Source organism: Pipra filicauda, unplaced genomic scaffold, assembly GCF_003945595.2.
Source record: "Pipra filicauda isolate LSUMZ 115617 unplaced genomic scaffold, ASM394559v2 scaffold2_size9829703_pilon, whole genome shotgun sequence".
Classification (NCBI taxonomy): domain Eukaryota; kingdom Metazoa; phylum Chordata; class Aves; order Passeriformes; family Pipridae; genus Pipra; species Pipra filicauda.
The window spans coordinates 6,957,089-6,980,397 of record NW_024104421.1 but is presented as its reverse complement, the minus strand read 5'-3'; the positions used below and the strand labels follow the sequence as shown (position 1 = coordinate 6,980,397).

The following is a 23,309-nucleotide window of genomic DNA, read 5'->3' as shown; positions in this document are numbered from 1 at the left end:
AATGGATGGTTATCTTGATCCTGGTTGTCACAACTCAGGAAAATGTCACCTGTAAATATTTAATGAGCCTTTGTGCAACTGACCTGATCGAGAACTGAGTAATGATGCAGTTGCAGGAGTTGTGGCTTCTGTAACCTGGATCTGCAAGGAAAAGAGAGCACTTTTCCTCTGTCAGGCTTTGTATTGTTGCTAGCTTTATTCTTTGATATTTTAAGTAAGTAGTGTTTTTTTGGAGCTCTGCCTTAACAGCCTCCTCTTTCTTAGCTAGCTTGTTTTGCTGTGTAGGTTTTTTTGTTTGCTTTTCTGCATGGGTTTTCTGCTCCTTGCAGAAAGGGGACAGAATGCTCAGTAAACAAAAGCTGAGCCCTCCTCTCTCTTACTTCTGCAGACAATAACCCCCCACACCCTTTTATTATCTTTTAGATTTTTTGGTCAATTCTTGCACTGTTTCCCTGTGCTGGAGAGCGAGTTCAAACCCAGTTCAGAAGACTCTGGTGAGGAAAGGGTCTTACACAAAAGAAAACATCAAAATGCTCTCAGATGAGTTGGAACTTAAAAATACTGCCAAAGCTGCTCTAAGAGGAAAGTAATGAAATCTGGAGAAACAGCTCTGATTTTCAGTAGGCTAGTAACACTTGAAATCCACAACTTAAAATCCTCCAAGTAACATGAGGAAAAGTTAGGATAGCTGTATCTGTATCACATTCTTGCTGGTTTTGTGGTGCTTTTCACAGTGCCTGATTTCTGGTGTAGTGTCAATCTGTGAACACATTGGACTGCTATCCCATGTATTGTATCAGGACACTGAATAATTAATATTCTCTGAAAGGATTAATTCCCTCCACTCTTGTCTCATCCTTCTTGGTGCCCTGTACGTGCTGCCCATTCTTAGCAGAAACTTGCTAATACAGATTTTGTTTCCCAAGAAAAACTTGTGCTGCAGCACAAACACTTCTTTGTGGTCTGTCTGCTCTTAGTTGCCACCATATGAAGCAAATACATCATATCTCCTTACAAAGTCTCAGGTAATTGTTTCAGAAATGTTGAAGCTCAGAAATGACACGTAGCCTTGAACACTAATTTTAATAATCTGGCAAGCAGCCTGCCCACTTACCAATATCTACTCACCAGCTACTGGTATTGTGGTTTATATTTATATTGCAGCCCCAGAAATGGGTAGTCTTTGTGTATCAAAATATTTCAGTGAAAGTCTTCCAGGATGCTCCTGAATTCTCAGGAGCACTGTGTCCCATAGTGGCAGCTGTGCCTCAATGCTACAAGAGAGAGCCCCTGGGGAAGTGCAGAGGGGAGAGGGACACAATTTTATGTGATGCAGGAAGAGAGGAACCCATTGGGAAAAGCAGTGCATTGTTTACCCAGGATGCCTAACTTCCCATGAGTTCCTTTCTTCCTTTATGCAAGGGGGAATGACAGTATGCATGTGTTAGACTGAGAAAGTTCAACCCAGTATTCTCTGTCGAATACCAGTCCTTGGGAGCCCCTTGTTCTCATCATGTTCAGCAAACAAAGCTGCAGTCACCCTGTCAGCACCTTCTTCTTTTGAGGTGGCTTTTATTTTGTTGGCTTACAAGGCAAACATGGGTTTTCCTTTAGACTTCTCATGTGGGCAAAACACTAATTTGGTGCCCCAGCCCAAAGAAATTATCTAGTCACAGCAGCGATTTTAGAAGGATCTAATGTCAGAGTGATGGAGAGCCTTTTGTTAAACAGATTATCACAAGGCCACAAAGGCTTTGAAAGTAAGAACACATCCAGTGCAAACACGGAGGCTCCTGGATAAGGAACTGACCTTTACAAGTTTCACAATCTGCATCTCTAGACTGGCACAATGAAATTGCTTTGACAACAGTGCCTGGCAGTGCCAGGACACAAGTTTGTACCTCTGGTTGGGCTGTCCAAAGTGGTAGGTAGCAATTCAGGTGCTGGTAATTTGGCTTTAGGTGTTTTCTGTACTGCTGAGGGCAAATACCGGACTGTCTTATTTCACAGTGACCTAGAACAACTCACCTTTGTAGGAGATCTCTGGTTGGGGCAGTTAGGGATTTTTTCTTCACATGCTTAAACAGTGTAGTGCTTTAAAAAAAACCAAACTTGTTTTTTAATCAAACTATACAAGATTAATAAATCTTAACAGGACAGCCCTGATTATCGCTATTGTTCTTCTTTTTGTTGCTGTTGTGCCTGATGGGTGCTGGGAAATCCCTATGACTCTGTTTTCCTCAGCGGGGAAAGTCTGTGCTCTCCTTAGGGAGGACTGGATCACTTGTGCTGCAGTGATCACAAGTGCTTGCTCTGTGGGGGAATGGAAGTGGCCTGGCACAAGAGGGGAAACCTAAACGGAGGTCTAGGAGAGAGAGAATGCACCAGAAAATCCAGGTATGGTTCCTGCACAATGCAATGTGGAAATGCCAATTATGGTTGACCCTGACCCACAGCAGACTGCCCTGAGCTGCTCCAGGAGCTGCAGAGAAGCATGGAGGAACTCCCAGTTTTTTGGAATTGTAAACATTTGGCATCTTCCATTTTTGAAGAACAATGAAGTGTCATTGTTACCTCAGCTTGGCAGGAAAGCGAGTCTTAAAATACCAGAATTTCCCGTCACTGGGATTATTTTTACTGCCCGTGGATGAGCGCCCTGGGAAGGATCTCAGGCAGGCGACAAGAGCTGGGAAGCGCAGCTCCTTGTAAAACTCTCACCAGGTGCGTTCTGAGGTGCCTTTAGTAAACAGGTGAACTCTGTGCTCTTGCTGCCTCCTTTCTCGCTGGACCGACAGCGCAGGCGCTCGGCCCGGGGCCCGTGCGGGGGATCCGATCCCGTCCCGTCCCATCACATCCCAGGCCAGGATCCCGGGCAGCGCCGCGACCCCGCCCTCCAGGCCCGGCGCAGTCTTGTCGCTGCCCCATTGGCTGACGTGCCCGTCACTCCCGCCGCTCCCGGCTCGCCATTGGCCGCACGGGGCACGCCCACATTCCACAGCTGGAGCCGCTCGCGGTCCCCGCGCCCATTGGCCCGCGGGCCCCGGGCCGGCCGCGCTGCTCGGCCCCGATTGGCGGGCAGGGCGGAGGGGGCGTGTCCGGGCGGGGGCGCGGCCGGCGGGGGTGACCCGCCCGCGCAGTCCCGGCCGAGCGGGGGGCGAGCGGCGGCTCCGCGGCCCGGGGCAGCGGCGGGGGCGGGCGGCGGGGCGGCGGACAGACCGACAGACCGAACGACCTACTGACTGCCCGGCCGGCAGGAGTGTCCGCGGCCGCCATGGAGGTGTGCGAGAGCGGCGGGGAGCAGCCGCCGCTGCTGCACTGGGACCGCAAGCTGAGCGAGCTGTGCGAGCCCGCCGACCCCGACACGCTGCTGAGCCACACGGTGAGGAGCGGCGGGGACGGGGGGGGATGGCTGGGACGCCCCCGTGGTCGGCCGCGTTTGGGGGGCCGTGGCGGGGTCCCGGCCGGGGGAGGCGCCTTTGGCCAACAGGTGCTCGCCGGGGTCCCTCGCCGTGACCGCCGCCCCTCCGGCGCTGGCGTGCCCCGGGCAGGCGGTGGGGTCCCCTCTGTCCCGAGGTGTCCCAACTCCTCCCCTCGGGGGCTCCCGGCAGCCGGGGCTCCCTCTGCCCCCGCGGCGCCGCCGCTTCTCCCGGGCACCCCTCTGGAGCCGCGGGACGCGTCTTCTTCTTCGCCAAGGCGAGATTCTCCCGGCACCGTCCTGCTCCTCCAGGGCAGGAAGGAAGTGATAGAAGTTTTGATGTTTGTTTTTTTGTGTTTGTTTTTTTTTTTTTTTTGGCTGGAATCCCCATGTCTTGGCTTGCGCAAAATGCATAGTTAGGACAGTCCCGAGGAAATGAGTCTTGTTATCTCTGCCCTGTGGTTTCTCTGATTATCTGGGAGGTGTTTCGCAAGTGATACACTTTTATAACGTTATAAACCTTTATAACGCTGTGTGGGTGCGAATCTTAAGTGGAAGTGAGCCGGAGCACTTTGGGACAGCAGCGTGGAAGAGTCTTCCAGCCCACTGTTTGTGTGAAGCACGAGGCAGCCAAGCTTGGCGTGGCCGTCGAGCACATGTGTGGATGGAGCCCCAGAGGAACATGGTGGTGGCGACTGGATCATGGCAGCGCCCAAGGAACGGCGCTTGGCAGGTGCTGCCGTGTGCTCTGCGCTTCTTCCTTGCGCCGAAGAGAGCGATGTGCAAATACAATCCCGCGGAAAGGGGCCAAGCCCTTCTTGTGGGAACAGCGGTGATCCCATTGCACGATGGGCGCCCTGCGGAGATCTTGGTGTTAGTCTTGTAAGGCAAACAAGGAAAATCTTGTTTGTTGTGTGTGGTATGCGATAGCCTTACTGATCCGGGATCACGTCCGTCACAAGCTCCAAGCCTCATTTCAGCAGGAAGCAAATGTGCTGCACGCTTGACTGTCTTTAAACGTTGTTTGGCTGCTTTTTCTCTGAGAGTTCTTGGGCTTTCTTGCGCAATGCGTATCTTCTGGTAGATCCGGGGAAAAGGAATTGTATGTTACGGTGGCTTGGGGTTTTTTAAAGAGGCAGCTGGAACACTTAAAAATGGAAAGCTCTTCCATTGAACAATTGTTTCCTTGAGTTTTTTCATTATCAAGAGGAATGTTGTGAATGAAATGGGAGGCTCTTTGGAGAGTGTTCCTCTTCAGATTTATGGTTGTGGTGGCATACTTCCTTCTGCTTTGTTTGGATCTTTGTGACGGGAATGGACTCGTCACTCTTAACTTTAGTCTTCTTATTTATTGTTTTCTTCTTTAACTAATGCCCTGAAGGAGACTTTATGCTTGGTATAGGACTTGTGGCTGCGGTGACATGGATATGTGTATTTTCTGCCCTGTTTCAAGGAGCTTGAGACTTGAGTTTAAGCATGTCTTGACAAAGAAAATGTTCTGGCTATCTGGTGGATGGAAGTGTGATGCTTTTCCCTTTGCTGTTTTCAGGTTTTATTGGGGATTTTCAGCTTCAAGTGCTATGATGATGAGTGTTTTGCAAGGGACAGTGTGTAGCCGGGTCTGCAAAATTTTGGGCTGTGACCACCTTTGTTTGGAGTAGCACTGCCATTGATTTGTGTGGTTGTCTTGTTTGATTGTTTTTTTGGAGTTTAAGACTTCTTTAGAGACTCTCTTGAAGTCACATAAAAAGTGTGAGATCAATTTCTCTTTTTGGTTGTTTTTGGAATTCATCTGAAAAAAGTTTCAGCAAAAACAATCCAACTAAAGGCTATTAAGTAGGTGTAGTGAGATATTATGATCTTTAAAGGAGAAAAAAGTTTTATGAAATTCACATTCTCTAGAGGAAAAAAAAAACCCCACACTTTTGCCTGTTGAACAACTTCTTTTGTGAAGTGTACCCTGCCATGTGGAGGAAAATACTGTGCTTGATATCACAAAACACAAGATCTCTATTTACCTCCGGCCAAAACTTCATAAAATCATTTGAAAAAACCAAAACAAACAAACAGGCTCTCTAGATGAAACATCTGTTCTTCTCCTGGCTTATGCTTTCCATCTGGGAGGACTGGTTTGACCCAGCTGACTCTGCTGTGTTTGTAAACTTACTACAGGGTATTTCTGAAAAGACTGTGGTGATGGAGGAGACCCTCCTATGCTCCAGGTACAGGAGTGCCCACTACCTGTGCTGTCATCCTCATGGCTGTGGAACACGTGCCCCATGGAATCCTATGGTCTTTGCCCACTCCTGGGATGTCTCTTAGCTGGATGCGCAAGTCTGCATCCAAGGGAACTTCGGTGTGGGCTAAGGAAAGGTGTCTGAGTCAGTCAAAAGCCCTAAGAATGTGAGCTGGACTGGCAAGGAGGAGGGATAAGATGATGATGATGTTGACTGAGGGGAGAGCTCACAAGTAGAAAGAAGGATCAGTGTTGTTCCACAGTCAGACCTGTGTGTGCAGACTGGTGAGGGTGAGAATTCTGTGCCAACTGCCTTTTGTGTATTTTAAGTTAAAATTTAACTTTCTTACAACCATAAAGGCTATTCCTGGCTCTGGTTGATTTGACGCCGGTAGACAAGTGTGAAAGTACGCATGCACTGAAAAACTTGACCTCTATTTTAAACTTTTCCAGCCTGCCTTAATTACCCGGGCTGAAATCCAACCTCCTGGGGATTTACATTTCTCTTTAAGAGCTGATGATTTCACCAGTGCCTGAAGCTGTGTGAGGAGCCATTCCCTCACTCCTCTGGTACTGTCAGTGATGTCATCGGCTGTGCCTGGAGAAGGTGGGACCTTGAGGAGCTCAGCTCTGCTGTTGGCAGGCAGCAGTCCTTGAGGTGGCTCATTAAAGTCCTCATAGTTTATAGTACTCACCTGGATGCCAGATAGCTTTAGAGCATTTATTTTTCCAGAGTGGCTTAGTTTCCCATCCAAGAAAAGGCTGAAAGGTTTCCCAGAGTTGTGTTCATGGCACGTGTCACGTGTTCGCATTATCTAATCTTCCTATGCGCTGTAGCTTGTTGTGATTGTATATTGGTAACGCTGTACACAGGCGTAGTGAAAGGCATTATTATTATTATTATTATTATTATTATTATTATTATTATTATTATTATTATTATTATTATTATTATTATTATTATTGTTATTATTATTATTATGTGCTTTTTCATTTTCCTGGTGACCAAGCAGAAAGGAAGCACAATGCCTGCCACTGCCCAAGGGGAGCAGAAGCGTGGTCAGGTGAACTCTTTGGCTTCTTGCTACTGCCTTTACTTTCCATAACACGCAGGCGGGCTTGAACTGGGAGAGTTCTACTTGTGGCCATGGGTCTCCATTGGAGTTGATTTGTGGTTGGACATGGCCCAGCTGGGATGGCGTCTTCAGTGACAAGTGCCAGATCTGGTGCAGATGGATAAGTGTGACAAACACGCTGTGACATGCCAACTACCTGTCCCATTCCTGGATGGAGGATGAAAGGCAGATGGTTCTTAGGAGCCCTTGACATTTAAAACTTCCTTATTTAATACTGAGGATGCAGTCTTTCCTCCCTCCCTCCTCCCCATTTTCATGGTTAACACATTGGTTGCTGTTTCCAGATGGTAACAAAATGCAGCCAAACAGGAGCATGGCTGTGATCTTGGCATGGCAGATGTAGAACTGCCAGTGCCCTACACATATGTGGGGAGAACAGCTGGCTTAAATATTTAGGACTAAATTCCTAGATGTCATGTCCTGAGTGTCTTGATGAGTGGTTAACTGGAAGATACTTTAAATGCTAAGTAGCCCAAATTGTTTATTCTTTAAAGAGCTGAGTATTGAACCTGAAACTCATATGAAAAAATTGAAGTTACTCAAATATTACATTGCTGAAGCCGTTGTCTGAGCAGTGTTTGAACTCAGTGAACCTGTTGCCATGTTGTTGGTGATGCTGTGGGCAGCTTAACCCTAGAATATGGGTGTAGTGCAGGTTGGGATGAGTGGAGGAGGCTTCCTGGGCCTCAGCTACCAAGTCTCCCTGAAAAAGCAAAACCAAAGTGAGCTGCCCATGAAGGTTAATCGTCAGAGTTGTTATCATCATGTAAGATGAGCTCAGGAAACTTTGGGCTGGCCTTTTTTCCTCCCCATAAGAAGCCTCTGAACCTCACCGGGAGCTTGCCCAGTGACTCATTTCCTCGGCCACAAAAACGATGGTTGCCGTTACTTCGTGTTTCTAATGACTTCTGCAGCAAAGCTGCCTCTGAACGAGCTGCCAGGGATTGCCTGTAGTTTTCGGTGTAGGGCAGTGGCAGCTGTTAATTTAAATGGATGACAGCGCTTGATTTTTATGGTCTGTGTGTATTTAATTAAAAGTTGGGTAACCACAGCATGTGTAGATGCGGAGCTGGCTGTATCTTATTTTGTGGTGGCTGCATGTAGCCCTCTGTAAAATCTGGTGTCAATATAGTTGTATCCAGTTTTCATTTTGTTTTCATTTATTTGAAAGCAGGGTTTGGTCTGTTGCCTACTAACCATAAAGCTGAAATCTCTTGTTCTTTCTTCTCTGTACACCTGCATACGGAGGACAGGACTCTAGGTGAAATATTTGTGCAGTCAGTACTTGAAAGGATTTTGCCAAAATCCTCCAGTAAAGAGGGAAAACGAGAAAGTGAGACTTTCAAATAGTTGTACACATGCCATGTATGAAGCAGTAGTGTTAAATTTTGTCATTGACTTTCCATATTAAAAAAAATTATCAGCATCGCAATTGATGAACAGCAGAATTAGTTGTACTCAGTGCCTTGCACTGAAAGCCATCCCCCCCCACCCTTGCTATCTTCCCAAATTTAAATTAGAAAGTCATTCCGGGTTGCCAGTGTACATATCAGGTACTTGTAATGGCTCTAACTGATCTACAATTCCTCTAAAAGCTGAGATAAACACAAGTAGGAGACTTTGAAACTTTACCCTCCTGTTTTCTGACAGTTAAAATTAGAAAAATGGAGGTATTGAGTTGCTGACTGGTTTCATTTGGACTGGCTGTAACTGTATAGTGAAGTGCTTCATCTGCAGTGAGGACAGGAGCTGGAAAAAATGTTAGTCTGTCCTGGGACTGACTTTGAAGCATGGTAGATAAGAATGAGCCAGCATTTAATGCACAAACCTAACTATTTATTCTTTTTCCTAATGGACGTGACTGATCTGCAGTGTTCTCTGTAAATGTTTCCTTTGGAAAGCCAGTCATTACACATGGAGCAGGTTGTGCACGATAGCAGGAGCAAAGGAATTTCACTTATGGTGTTACCAGACAGGGTTTTCCTGTGTCTGGAGCTGTTGAACTTATCTACAGGGAGGGTGGGAGCCTGTGCTCTTTGCAGGACTTTGTCATGTGAAGAGTCCCTTCTTCGAGGTCTTTCATATCTGGGGCTAAGTAAGTTTTGCCTATCCTGGGATGGGGACTAGTTTTTCGTTAAAGGAGTCTCACTTTTTAGCATCATCTGTGTCTGTAGAGGAGGCTGGTCTGACTAGCTGCAGATCCTAGGCAGGGATATGCAGTTTGATTTGATCTTTTTGTGTCCCTCTTGCTCACTGATGCACAGTTCATTTGTGTCTTATTTCTACTCCTCTGCAAGTCTGCCTTCATGCTTTTGCTTGCACACTGTGAGATCAGATCATCTTCATGCCAGCTGTGACAAATAAAATAAAAATAAATATAAAATAAAACAAGGAGACCTTTGAGCAATGTGCCACCAGCTCTGACTGTCTCTTAGCTTGTCCCTGCATTTTGCTGTGTGGCTCTCACCTGTACCACTGCCCAGCAAATCCACTTTATGTCTGGGCTGTCTGACAGGTGTGAGAGGGAAGTACCCACTGCAGAATAAAAGTGCTTCAATGCCTTAGGAGCCACTGTGTGCAGCAGTACCGTGCTGTGGTGACACAGGACAGTGCCCCTTGTCTTGTGGAGCTTGTAAGCTTCCCTTAATAGGCTTTTTTTTTTTTTTCAGAGCTAAGCCAGAGGGGGTGTGCTCAGCTCTGTTACAGCAGGAGCAGGGGGATGTCTGTCTCATGGATTAGTTCCTTCTCAGTGTGTCTGCCATGGTCCTGCTTGTGCAGGGGCTGCAGACCAGCCCAGGACTGTGAGCAAGGACTGAGGCACCCAGCTCGTGCCATGCCTGGCTGGCTACTCCTCCCTCCAAAGAGCTGTACGGTCTGTGCCACTGTGGGCTTGTTTTCTCTTGGTCCCTCAGTTAACAAGGCAACTCTAAGGCATGTGGTTGTTTCTTTGAAAGTGAAGATGTGGTGCTTTGGAAGTAGCCCCCTGCCTCTGATGGGGCAGGTTTTCTTGCTGACTTTATACTTGCAGATAGATGCTGCTTTTCTGTGCTGTATCCAAATGTTGGTTATCATCAGGCTCTGCTGTCCTTATTGCTGTCTGTATGCCTTCCTGCATTCCCAGAAGTTGTTTTCCAGTCACTTTGTAATAACTTGATTTAACCATCCATCCTCTGTTTCCTCTGTCTTGGGCTGTTTGTCTCCCTTTTGGAGAAGGAATGTTTTGTGGGTGAGACTTTAGCAATTATCAATAGACAGTCAGGGTGTTTAACCTGGCTCAGTGGCATTTGTCATAGGCTGTGCTGGCTGCCTACCCTGGGTTTACAGGGTCTTCCCTCTAACTCCTATAATTCCCTAGAGCAGCTTGCTTTTTCCGAGGGAGATAGGTTTCTGGTGGGTCCCTGAGGGGCACTCTCACCATAGAGCTCTTCTGCTGTGTTTTCAGGAGGGCACATTCTTTCGTGCTGTTGCTCCCTATTCATCTCTCTCTGAATCATGGAGACTATCTGGATGCCCTTTGGCTGTGTTTTTTTTCTGGGTGACAAGACCTGACAGTGCAGTTCTGCACCTGGATGTAACCGCAGGCTGTCGTGGCAGCTGGCTGGGAGCTCAGCCAGGTGTAAAGTGACTATTTTTTTTTGTCAGAAATTAGCTTTCAGGGGTATCAGTTCCCTGACACAGCTTACCCTGTAGGCAGCCCGGGTACTGATGCTGACATGAGGGGGCAGGTAGGAATGTTTGACTTGGGAAGTGGTGGTGCAACTGCATTTTGAGCTAAAGGAATGTGCAGTGGGAATAGTCAGAGTAGCTGTGTGGCTTGTGCTTAGATGTAATCCTGATGTGTGCATGTGTGTATTTATTTGATACCAGTAGACTATTATTTGGATGTCACTGGAAAGAAAGGGGATTGCCTGGAGGAGGCAGTTGTTCAAGGATCGATAGGAATAAGGTTGTTTGATAAGAGTGTGGGTACATAACAGAGGAATGGACAGACCTGATGTTCAAAGAATTGAACATCATTGAATTGGTGTTGAATTGGTGGATGGTACCACCACCCCTCCATGATGTTGAGTGCTGTTGACAGTGGGGCCTGTCTTGGACACTAAATTGTTTATCTTGCATGAAAGTGAAAGAAATGGTATGCAAGAAATAAGCCTGGCTTAGGGCCACAATTTTGCTGGCAAGTACATTACTCTTCCACTCCACAAGCGAGTAATAGGCAGTACAAAAGACAGGTCAAGAATGGTGGGGTTTAACAATGCAGAGCCAGGGTGGGCATTGCACTTGCTGTCTCCAGTCTGAGATGCTGAGCTGTTCCTAGCAGGGCCTGTCATTCTCTCTGTCTGTGAGCTGCCAAACGTAGCTCTCAATTGCAGAAAAGAAAATCACTGAATTGAGTTGTGTCAGTGCTAAATGTGTGCGGGAAGTGTACAAATGCTCTATCAAATAAAGAGCATTCCCTCTTTTGAGGGTGAGTTGGGAAGTGGAGAAGGCAGTGTGAGAAAATAAAGTCCAGTTAAATGGGATAGACCTGAATTACTAGAGCAGTCTCCATAGCTGCCATCTCTCCAAATGTGTAGCTGAATAGTGCCAGTGACCTCTCTGTGCCTTCGCTGTGTCTTGGAAACTACTACTTTTTTTTTTTTTTGCCATCTGCTGCTAACTGGCTTTCAATCTTCTGTATGTGATCTGACTCTGCTGTGGTGACAGGCAAAAATTTAATGGAAAAATGTGACGCTCACTTCATCTCTTTCCTCTCTGCCAAAGAAAAACATTCCTCTGCAGCTGCACTGGGGCTGGCTTTGTCCTTTCATGCAATCTGTTAGTCATAATGGGTGAGAAATAGAGACCCGGCTGCTCTGATAACCTCTTAGGGAGCTTTGGGCAGGTGTCATAGGGAGCTTTTGGCCTCCTTCCTTGTGAAATCAGATGTGTCCTGAGCAGAGATACAGAACAGAAGTGAGTTGGTGTTGGTGGAGGCTTCTCCCCCGTAGTGTAGGGGCAAAGAGCAATATTCCTGATACACTTTAGTGGCTTGCTTGGAGCTGAACGTGCTGGGCTTACTCCTGTCCTGCAGCTCTGCTGGGACAAGCCCTGGCAGTTTGGTGACGCTGTGGAGCACTTGTCTCCCAGCTCTTACTGCAGTTGAGGTTGCCTGCAGAGGTAAGGAGTGTGCTTCCTTGGATGAGATGTGCTGATGTCCAGTAGAGAGGGGGAAGGCCACTGGCTCTTGTTCTGCACCAAAGATGTTGAGTGCTGCCCCTGATTTTGGGTGTAAGCAGCGTCTTCAGCTGTGGCAAAATTCTTTGAAGCATGTGGTGGCTTGCAAAGGAAGGAAAGCATCTTTCAACTGCTGGCATTTGAAGTACCCTGCTCAATTTTCTTTCTCCAAAGTTTGGATGCTCTGATGTGAAGTTGTGTACAAAAGAATGAAAAAAGAGTTTACACCAGTGCATGACAGGAGGGTGAGAGAAAATGACCAACAGTGGAAGTGAGAGAGGTTCAGATTGGTAAGGAAAAAGGGCTTCACTGTGAGGATAGCTGAGCACTGGAGAGAGAGCTGCCCAGAGAGACTGCAACATCTCCTTCCTTGGAGGTTTTTAAGACTTGACTGGATAAAGTCCTGAGTAAGCTGGTCTCAGTGCTGATCCTGTTTGGGCAGGAGGCTGGCATAGAGACCACCTGAGCCCCCTTCCAGCTGGAGCTATGCTGTGGTTCCTTTCACAGCAGTCCTGGACCCGAGGCACTGCCCTGCCCTGCTAGATAGAGCATTGCTAGGCAGCAGTCTGGTTTGTTTCAAGGCTTTTTGTCTATGCAGTTTCATACCTATAAGGACCTGTTTTATTTCCTTTTTGTGGCTAACCCTGAAACTGTAGGTGTGAGAAGAGACCACCCTGTGTAGTAGCTTGTGTGACTAGCATGGGGGAGGTTTTGTAGACCTAAAACCTGAAAAACAGCCAAGAAAAATCCCCCAAACTCCAAGCCCTGAATACTGAGCAGATCTTTGTTCCTTCACCCCTGCAGTTCTGCAGCAAATTTTGTGCACAAGAGAATGCTTATCCCAAGACTGCCTTTTCCCCGGTCTTCTTCTGTTGGCTTCAGGAATCTGCTTGCAATGTTTTGATTTTGTGTGGGTTATCTGGAGACACATGTATTCTCATTTATGGAGCTCCTGTATACCCACAGCGGAGATTTGTGTATATGTAGAACCAAAACTCAAGAGCAGCAAAGAACTGTTCTGCTCCTCCAGCTTCTCTTGCAGCAAAAGCAGCAATGCCACTGTTGACTTGGAAGGCTTGTGATATTACAGGCAGGATGAGATCTTCAGGAGAAACCAAGACTAAAAACTTAAAACTGACTGCATTATTTCTTGCAGCCAGATACCTGGCTTTCTGGGATCTGTCCTGGCCTGCGAAGGATGAAGACTAAGGGAAAATGTGACATCTAAACTCTCAGCTTTCATACCTCCTAATATGAGGCAGCGGCTGGCTTTCTGCAGAACATCTGTCTTTCTCATCATGGGTGTAACTGGCCCAGTCATCAGCACTGATGATATGTCTTGCTCGAGCTCCTCAGTGCCGCAGCTCCCTTCCCCTCCTCCTCTCTGCCGTCCCCTCTGCACAGCTGTGTGTGTGACTCAGGGCTGGGGCTGCTGTGGTGTTTGGGGCGGGCTGGTAAGATGTGTTTTTCAGAAAACGGGCATAAAGCAGAGGGGTTTTTTTAGAAAGAGAAGAGACAACCAAACTGACGCTGCCTACATATGGCTCTAATGCCTTATGTGCTCCTTGGTGAAATACTACAGGGACTGAGGGCACTCTAGGGAAGTCCATTTTGGCTGCCTGTGGCCATCTGCCCATGCTCTTATCGGGAAGAATTTCCCTCTTGCCTCTCCAGACCTGCATATCTGCCTGCCCCCCTTCCTTCCCAGCGCTCCTGAAGGAGCCGAAGCCGAGACTCGCTGGGAGGCTGCTGCTGCCCAAAGGTACCAAACTGGCAGCTGCAGGAGGGCTCCAGATGTGCGAGGTGCTGCTCCACAGCCCTGCCCTTGGGGTGCTCGGCCGGCTGGCCCCGCCGGCAGCTGGAAGGCAGCGCTCAGGCGTGACTCCCTGCAGGAAACAGGCACGGCAGGAATGAGCTTTGGCATTATTTTTAAGGCATGAGCTTTCTGACTGCAAAATTTGTCAACACCTCGAGCCTTAGTGTTTTTGAAGTTCTTTTTTCTGTTCAGCTGGTTTGCTCCTCATGGCTTTTAGTGGATGTTGTTGCTTACAAGAAGGACTGAAAGAGAAGGAAAAGTCTTACTTTTGTACTTGCCCAGGGTGACTTGTGACTTCTCATTTGGCTGTACCGATTCAGAGCAAAATTTCAGCTGAATTCCTGTCAGTAAAGTGCTGCAGAGAGTCTGCTCTGGGACTTGGGAATGTTTCCCTGTTGCAGTTGCTTGTTTGTTGAGTTGTTAGAAATATGTTGCAAAACTACAGGGGAAGGCTGAACTTAATTTATGTTGCTGGGTTTTTTCCTGAACTACAAACGTGTCTGCAAGATGAAAATCAACAAAAAAAAATGTCACCAACCTTGAAAAGTGTACATTAAATGTCTCGGTCACTTTTCCAAAAAAATTAAAGGTGTTTCATTTTCTACAGATACATCAATAAAAAAAAAAGGAGGGACAAGGAAAACCTCCATTCTTTACTGGACATGGGCAGGAATATAGTTATCAAAGATGAGGAAAAGGCTTCTTTACCTCAGTTTTCAACAGTAAGACAGAATGTCCTTAGGACAGCTGGCTTCTGGAGCTTGTAGACAGAGATAAGAAGCTGAATAGCCCCCCTGTTGTAATCCAGGAGGAAACAGTTAGCAACCTGCTGAGCCACCTGGATCCTCACAGGTCTATAGGACCAGATGGGATCCATCCTAGGGTGATGAGGGAGCTGGCGGAAGAACTCGCCAAGCCGCTCTCCATCATCTACCAACAGTCCTGGCTCACTGGGGAGGTCCCAGATGATTGGAAGTTGGCGAATGTCACGCCCATCCACAAAAAGGGCCAGAAGGAGGACCCAGAAAACTACAGGCCCGTCAGCCTGACCTCAGTGCCTGACAAGGTTACGGAGCAGATCATCCTAAGTGCAATCACACAGCACCTACAGGATGGACGAGGGATCAGACCCGGCCAGCACGGGTTTAGGAAGGGCAGGTCCTGTCTGACCAACCTGATCTCCTTTTATGATCAGGTGACCTGCCTGGAGGATGAGGGGAAGGCTGTGGATGTGTCTACCTGGACTTCAGCAAAGCCTTTGACACCATCTCCTACAGCACACTCCTGGAAAAGCTGACAGCCCATGGCTTGGACAGGGGCACTCTGTGCTGGGTCAGGAACTGGCTGGAGGGCTGGGCCCAGAGAGTGGTGGTGAACAGTGCTGCATCCAGTTGGTGGCCGGTCACTAGTGGTGTCCCCCAAGGGATCAGTGTTGGCCCAGTTCTGTTTAATATCTTTATTGGTGATTTAGATGAGGGTATTGAGTCCACCATCAGCAAATTTGCAGATGACACCCAGTTGGGGGGGAGTGTCGATCAGCTGAAAGGCAGGAGGGCTCTGCAGAGGGACCTGGACAGACTGGAGAGTTGGGTCGATTCCAATGGGATGGGTTCAACAAGGCCAAGTGTTGGGTCCTGCACTTTGGCCACAACAACCCCATGCAGTGCTATAGGCTGGGCACAGAGTGGCTGGAGAGCAGCCAGGCAGAGAGGGACCTGGAAGTCTGGATTGACAGGAAGCTGAACATGAGCCAGCAGTGTGCCCAGGTGGCCAAGAAGGCCAATGGCATCCTGGCCTGGATCAGGAACAGTGTGGCCAGCAGGACCAGGGAAGTGATTCTTCCCCTGTACTCAGCACTGGTGAGGCCACACCTGGAGTGCTGTGTCCAGCTCTGGGCCCCTCAGTTCAGGAAGGATATTGAGGTGCTGGAGCGGGTCCAGAGAAGAGCAACGAGGCTGGTGAAGGGACTCGAGCACAAGTCCTATGAGGAGAGGCTGAGGGAGCTGGGCTTGTTCAGCCTGGAGAAGGGGAGGCTCAGGGGAGACCTCATCACACTCTGCAACTCCCTGAAAGGAGGTTGTAGCCAGGTGGGGGTTGGTCTCTTCTCCCAGGCAATTATCAGCAAGACAAGATGGCATGGTCTTAAGCTCTGCCAGGGGAGGTTTAGGTTTTGAGTGCAGAAAGCTGTAAAGTCTGTGTGTCATATGAAGTCAGGGTTGTGACTGGGGTGGCCAATTAACTGTGCTGCTCCACTGTGGTGATTAAAGTGTTGAAAAGTACAGTTTGGAGGGATGCTTGAAAACCAGGGGCTTGCAGGTGTCAGGATGTCACAGATTGGCCATGGGCTCTTCAGTGCTTGACACCTGGAGATCTGAAAGAGAGTCTAATGTGTGAGAATTCCAAGAACAGCAGCAAAAGTAAGGGGTTGAAGTAGCAGCTTTATGAGAAATGTTTACAAACATTCAATGCGTATTGCTTTGAAGGTGGACAGGTGTTTGGGAGAGGATGTGGAAGTGGTTTGATCAGAACACTTTATGTTAAGCTCACATTGCTATTACTGAGGCATCTTTCTCAGTTTCATATGCTGTATGTGATGTAATTTTCTGTAAGAGCACCAGAATAGTGCCTGTGAAAACTGTTTTCAGCTGTGATTCTCGTAACACGCAGATAATGAATATCATTGTACTCACAGCAAGATCCTTTCAGAGCTTTGTGCCTGGATTAAAATTATCATGAAGGGAATTAATGAATCTTAAGATGTCATTATGCTATTCCTTTTTTAAACTGCTAGTGTCCTCTGGAAGTACCTTTTCTCTTTTTGCCTGTAGTAATGGTTAGAGAAAGGTAAAAAAGAATCAGTATGAAGTAGAGAGAAGCAGATGATGATCAGCAAAGAATATCCAAGGGGAAAAAACAATGTTGACAAGTGTAAGGGTAGAAAGGGGACTTTTTTCTAATGGTGTCAGATGAAAATTAACCACTGTCAGTAATCGGGTTACAAAACTTGGAACCAAAAAACCTGAATAACTGGAAGTCCAGATAGGCTGAAAGGTCCCAGAGGAGAAGTTTGTCTTGTTGACATTGATTTTTGTTGGGTCATGACATCATGAGGAAATGTCTGAAAATATTAAATTGATAGAGTAAAGAGGAAAAAGTAAAAACTATGCACTGGAGATCCTGGTACCAAACCTGTACAAAATACATGGAATCTTGTAGGATTCCATAGTTACAGACTGGAAGAATACAGATACAATTTAACCCTGGTCAGTAGGATTTAATGGAAAGCAGATATAGTCAGACAAACCTGATTTCATTCTTTGAGGAAAAAAAGTAAATTGAAAGTAAAAGGAGACACTTTGCAAATAATTGGCTATTTATTTCATTGTATTGATTAAAAAATTGTACCACAAAATGTATGAAATTAAAGGGTTGCCTCAAAATAGTTGCTAATGGACCTTTGGTGTCAGAGGATAGATTTGTTGGCTTTTGCAAAAAGGTACCAGACAGGAGGCTTCTCAGGGTTTTCATCTGTGATCCAGAAGCAAAGTTATGTGACTAGGAAAAAAAAAGTGCCTACCTATGGGAGAGGTGAGTGCATATTGGAAAACAGGATTTGGAAAGCATTAAAAAAAAAAAAAAGCTAAAAATATATTTGAGTTAGGAAAAATGCTCATTTCTCAATCTTGGCAGCACACCCCTGTTCTCTTCTGGCTGTTATATTTCAACAAAGGACAAATGATCACATCTTGTAAAAGGGTACCTCATGGAAACATAGTGGATTAGGACATGTGGAAGATTAGGAAGGTTTTGTAGTCCTTTGTAGCTTGAAATGCTGTACAACTTTATTGCTGGGCCTGTTGACTCTCTGGATACTTTAAGGCAGAACATACAGAGCACTCTGTGACTCCTTTTAATCTGCCCAAATGCATCCTAGCATTTGGTCATTCTCCTAAACTGTTGATTTCAGTGAAGTTTAAATAAATGCTTTAATCACTTCAAGCTATTTTTGAACTGCTGTTTATGATGACACCTCTAGGCACATATAAAAGGGGAAAATGTACAAATCATGTGGGAAAGGATAAGATTTCTGGTAGAAAAAGGCATTAGTCCCAAAATACAAGGTCACCTTTATGTATATTCTCTCTCGGAATTGAGCATCAAAGGTGGCCTTGTGTTCCCTGTGCCTCTGTCTGGGATAGACTGGCTAAAATACACCTGATTGGTGCCGGTTTGTTCGGGGTCTTCAGTTCTGACAAGTGAAAGAAGGCAGAGGAAAAGAAGAAAGCAAAGCAGTTATGGTGAGGTCTTCTGAGGAAAAACTAGCAGACTGAATGTGTGAGAAGAGGGAATGAATATACAGACAAAAAAAGCAAAGTTTGTAGCTTTCATCTGAAAGGTATAATTAGTGGAAGTTGGCAGCTGTTAGGATTCCAGTTGTACCGATGGTACCAACCTTTACCCCAGTTTTTAGCAATGGAAGATTGTTCTTTTCCTTCTGCCTCTGTACTTTTCTACACCATCAGCTGGAGGAAGCTTAAAATCCATTGCCTGTGGCAGACCTTACCTTATTAATGCTTATCCAGAACTTTTGCAGCATTTTAACAAACCTAACAGACTGTATGTGATGCAGGGTCAGTCTCCTCATAGTTTAGAGGGGCCTTGTGTTTAATTTTGACATGCAAGTTGGGATAGGAAGAGGAGAGTGCCCAAGGCATTTGGGAAGGGTGAGTAGTTTCTCTTCCTTGGCATCTCTGTAGCTGGCAGACAGAAGGCATTGCATTAAACTGCTTCCATGGTATGGCATAACCTTCTCCAGTGGTAGTGCTATTTTGGTTTCTCTTTGGAATATACTGGGAGGAAAAACATTTTGTTCAAGTATAGTGTGGGCAGCAGATGTGGTTTGAAAGTGTTCAAAAGCTGTGTTGGAAACACAGTGATGACCAGGAGAGTGCCCAGCTTCTCTAAAGCAGTGTTGCTTCTCCTTTCAGCATAAAGCTCCCAGCGTGGCTGTGATGTGATGGGGTGTGTGTGATGCTGCTGCACTTGTGAAGTGGCCCCTTCCTGACCTGCTGCTCAGCATTGAGTGCCTCTTGGAGGAGGTCTGGCTAGGAATGAAGCTCCTCAACTTGATGTTCCTGTCAAGCTGGTCAGGCTCTACCAGGAGAGGCTGAAGCTATGTGCTGCTGGCAGTCACCACCCGTGCCTGTCTGAGGATGGAATAAATGAGCAACCCTAGTCCTTCAGCACTGGTTAATTTGTGGAGCAGAGTACTCCTCCTGTGACTGCCTTTGTCATTCTGCTGTGGGAAGGTAACCTGTGGCAGCAGAGCCATAGTACAAGACATGCAACTCCTTAATCCACTCTAGGTGCCTGTGGGCTGGATGTGTGCTTAGCCCACACCTGTGACTGACGCACAGCAGGTTTATCTTTGCATTGCTGCCTTATCTCATTTCTGCATGGCATGTGTAGTACAGCTGAGCTGCCCATGACAGGAGGCACTGAAGCACATGGCTCCCAGGTTAGGAACAGATCTGCACTTGGACCAGGTGTGCTCATACAGAAACCACATGGAGGGGCAGTTCTGCTGTTCCAGTCTGTGCACTCACCACTGAAGCAACCTCTGGAGAGCTGGACACTTGGATTATGGCCAAGAAAATATGGAAATAAAAGCAGAAGTGAGGTGTAAAGATCTTTTTACTTCCTCTCCCCGTCCTGAGAACAGGGAGTGATTTTCAAGACCTTGACTTTTCAAAGTACTGCCAGAAGACCTTGGAGGGATCTCTCTTGAATTACATGTCCTCTCTTAATTGAGCCCTTTTAAGGCGCTTTCCAGCAGCTGTCCCAAAATTCTCAATTCACACTTCTACATAGGTCTCCACCAAGAGATCTGGTGTTTGAGCCAGGCAGGCTGTGTTCCATCAGTTTAGTCTAGCAACAGGGAAAAATGTGAGTCAAAGTTCTGTGGAGATGATAGGAAGCGAGAGAGCAAACGCCCAAGAAAATCTGGACCAAGCAGGGGTGTGAAGAAGTGTGGAGGCAAATGGGGTAAGGAAGTGTAATGAGTTGTGCACAGACCAGGGTGTGACTTCAGTGCTCTGCACTAAGTACCAGAGAGAATTGGCTGCACAGGACTGGTGCTGGGAAACAGCTCTTTGAAAAGCTCAGTCTCTAGCAGATGCTGCACTGTCTGTGAGCTTTAAGGTAGCACTGTGGCTATCTATCTGTGTGATGTTTTGCTTCAGGCCTCTTGCACTGAGCACAGATACTTAAAACATCTCAGACTGGAGTGGATTTTGCCCCTGACAAGTTGCACCCATGCAGATGCTGATCTCTTGCTCTGGACTTTGGAGGGGAGAGGGTTCTGGTATGGAAGTAGCCCTGAGGTTACACATAGCTTGGTGCAGTGTCTCATAGCAGCTGGGAGGAAGTAGCTGTCATGATATTCTTTTTGTCTCTAAGCAGATTGTCAAGGATTTCTCTAAAGTACAAGGGCACAATTAATGTAACCAGCACATTGTTAGCTTAGCCAGGGACCCAGCAAAGACCTGGTTCCTTCAACATCCTGTGTTCTTCCCTGACTTGGTTTGAGGGGTGGTGCCTGTGTTGTGTTGCTCCTCTGAGTTTCTTCTTGGAAGCCCCATGCAAACCCGCCTGGTTCCAGTTAGTGACGTAGCACTTCGGGAAACTGAGCCAAGCCAAACAGGGATGTTCCCCACTTAAGGAGTGAACAGGGAACCTTAGGATCTTATGGTCAGTGTACTGACAAACAAATTTAAATACTCAAGATCAGTGTTAACTTCTCATATTCTTCTTTTTAGCAAATAGTCTTTGTGTCCTGGTGGTGTTCCTTTAAAAACAAATAAGAAAATAAGGTGGTGAGGAAGGAGAGGGTTTTTCCATCCCTCTTTGACGAGGAGGGAAAACAAGGTTATAAAATTTCATTGTTTTATAGTTTTATGTGAGGAACAGCTCTGCCCCACTTAGGTCTTCTCCACTGCAGTCTAGTGTACAGTCTCTCAGACTGGTGGACAGGCTCATATGAAAGGGCACAAGCATAATAACTGTGGGGAGTGAAAAGTGCCTCCATTATTTTATTGGGGAAGGATACAGCCATAGGATCTGTTCGGGGGGGGGGTCCAGAGAAGGGGCAGAAAGAAGTAGAAGAGCAGCTGAAAAATGTGTTGTTATTCAGCCAACTCCTGCCCTAGAAACCATGCAGTGTAGGAGGGTGTCACCTCTGCTCCCTACTGTGCTGGTAGGTGCTGGTTGACTTGTGGAAGTCTCATTGTTAAATTTTTGTGTACCTAACCCAGACCTGCCAGCTCCTGCTGGGTAAATTTTAATAGAAAAATCTCTTCCCTTTACAAATTAAGCTTTGGAGAGCTCTTCAGGGGGTTCAGACTGAGGGACAGGGTATGGATTGGACAACGGTCAGTTTGTCTGAATTTGGGGGGGGGGGAAATAGCAAGGAGCTCTTGAAGCTTAAAACTTTAATAAAGACTAGTTGTACTGACCAGGAAGAGGTTTAAGAAAGTAGAAATTGGCTGTAATCATACTTGAAGCGGGAGTTATCAGTAAAGGAGGCTGGATTCCTCTTATTTCATATTTCTAGTATATGCATGATGAACCTGTGACTTAGTAGCAGAATGTTTATCTACAAACTGTGCTTTTTTATCTTTCTCTGGCAGACATCATGCAGTTGTGTGTATCGATGCCACTTTGGGAAGCTGGGCTTGCTGGTCAGAGGCACCTCTAGGAGGTCTGCATTGCTTGCTTTGGTCAAAGGCTGACTGATAAAGTGTAGTGCAAGCTGGCTCAGCCACTTGGGTTCACATTCTGCCTGGGTTTATAGGGGTAAGGTGGATTGAAGAAAGCGAGAAAAAAAAAAGATGGTAAAATGTGCCTTTACCAGAAAGTGATGCAAACCTCAGAAGATCCAAATGATTCCCTCTTCACCAGGGGGAGGAGTGCACTCAGCCTTGGCAAGAAACCTTCATCTGTCCACTGTTGTATTGTTTATGTTAGGGGTGTGAAGTATTTTGGAGACAGTTTCTGTAATTTGGGAAAAGGATAGGAGTGTACAGTCCAAAGCAGAACATATCAGATTGTGGCACTTGAACATTAGCAAAATAGTGTTTAAATACTATAGTTTACATAGCCTAAAGAAATTTTGGAAGTTCTAAGTAGAATGTTTTGCCTAGTTATCATTATGCATAACCATAAGGAAGGTGAAGATCTTGCCCATTAATATTGTGGGATTTTGCTAGGTGGAAGCATATGTGAAGAAGAAAACATGGAAGTGTGAAATATTTTTCAATCTACTCCTGTATATGCAGTGCTTAAAATGGGACTTGATAACTATTTATTAAAATAAAATCATTCCTGTTAGAGTTTTGGATTATTTCCAGCCAGCCCTGATCCTGAGCGACGTGGGAAGTGCACTGCTCCTGAGCCTAAGATAAGGATCTGTGTGACTCATCCTGTTCCCTAGACATTGCATAGGTACTGCCTTACACAGGGGACATGGATTTGCTGTCTTGTGCGAGGGCTGGAGCACTAACACTGCTGCAGCAAGTGGCATCCTGAGCTTTTCATGCTGTGTAAATAGGGAGGGAAGGATTTGTACCTTCTGAGTACATCTGTGGTGTGGGTGGTTACAGACTCAGCTGGCTACGGGGGGGCAGCTGAGCGAATATTTTACTGCTGTTGTCACAACTATATGTGGAAGACCAGAAAAAAAGCACTGCAGTGGTCGGACTGCTTACCAAAAGAACATCAGCTGAATTTTATTTTCCAATTGCTTAAGCATGTCTGGATTGTTTCTGTAGTAAGAAATGAAGTCAGGTACTTAGTGCCTGATGGATGGCAGATAGCCCAGAAATGAATAGATTGTTCAGTTTGAGGCTGTCCGTGGCGATCGTAAGCGATCATGAAGTACTTGGCCACCTAGTGTAATCTTTTTTGATGGCATTTGGGAACATCATATGCCAGAAGCATATGTTCCCTTCAGTAGGAAGGCTGGAATAGTCATATGTGCGTGTCCTAACACAGGTGCGCACACACATTTTGGAGAAAGCAGCATTGCTAGTGCCCTCCCAGTGCTTGCAGTGGCAGTCTTGTCAATACAGCCTGCGGGACTGATTATGCTGATTTATGGTAACTCTGACAGCTCCAACCATTAGGGAACTCAGGGTTGTGGAAATTAGCCTGCAAAATCCTACTAGGCACTTAAATTTTGTTCTTGCAACATTATGAGACAGTATGTCCTGAACAGGATGCGCTAGATGTCCTGAGACATTTCAGTCTAATCCATGAGCTCATAAACATGGGGAGCCACACAAACCACAGAGTCTTCTCTAGGGAAGAGCAGTTCACCCTGGAGATACTACAACTACGCAGTGCAAACTTGGATAAGATGTCCAAGACAATCTGCTTTTTTTCCCCTCCTATGATCATGGGATGACAATTGAAATTGGGATGACAGTGAAA

General features: G+C 46.5%; 1 protein-coding gene across 2 annotated transcripts in view; it reads left to right on the top strand.

The window, feature by feature from the left end:
• The first annotated feature begins 3,179 nt into the window (after positions 1–3,179).
• Positions 3,180–23,309, top strand: part of CREB3L2 (cAMP responsive element binding protein 3 like 2) — a 77,055-nt gene continuing 56,925 nt past the window's right edge. The window contains exon 1 of one of the 2 annotated variants that reach the window (XM_027743758.2): positions 3,180–3,379. In XM_027743758.2, the coding sequence (XP_027599559.1) occupies positions 3,272–3,379 (108 nt within the window). In that variant the 5' untranslated portion in view covers positions 3,180–3,271. The remainder of the gene's footprint in view (positions 3,380–23,309) is intronic. The other variant, XM_027743757.2, reaches the window with a different exon arrangement.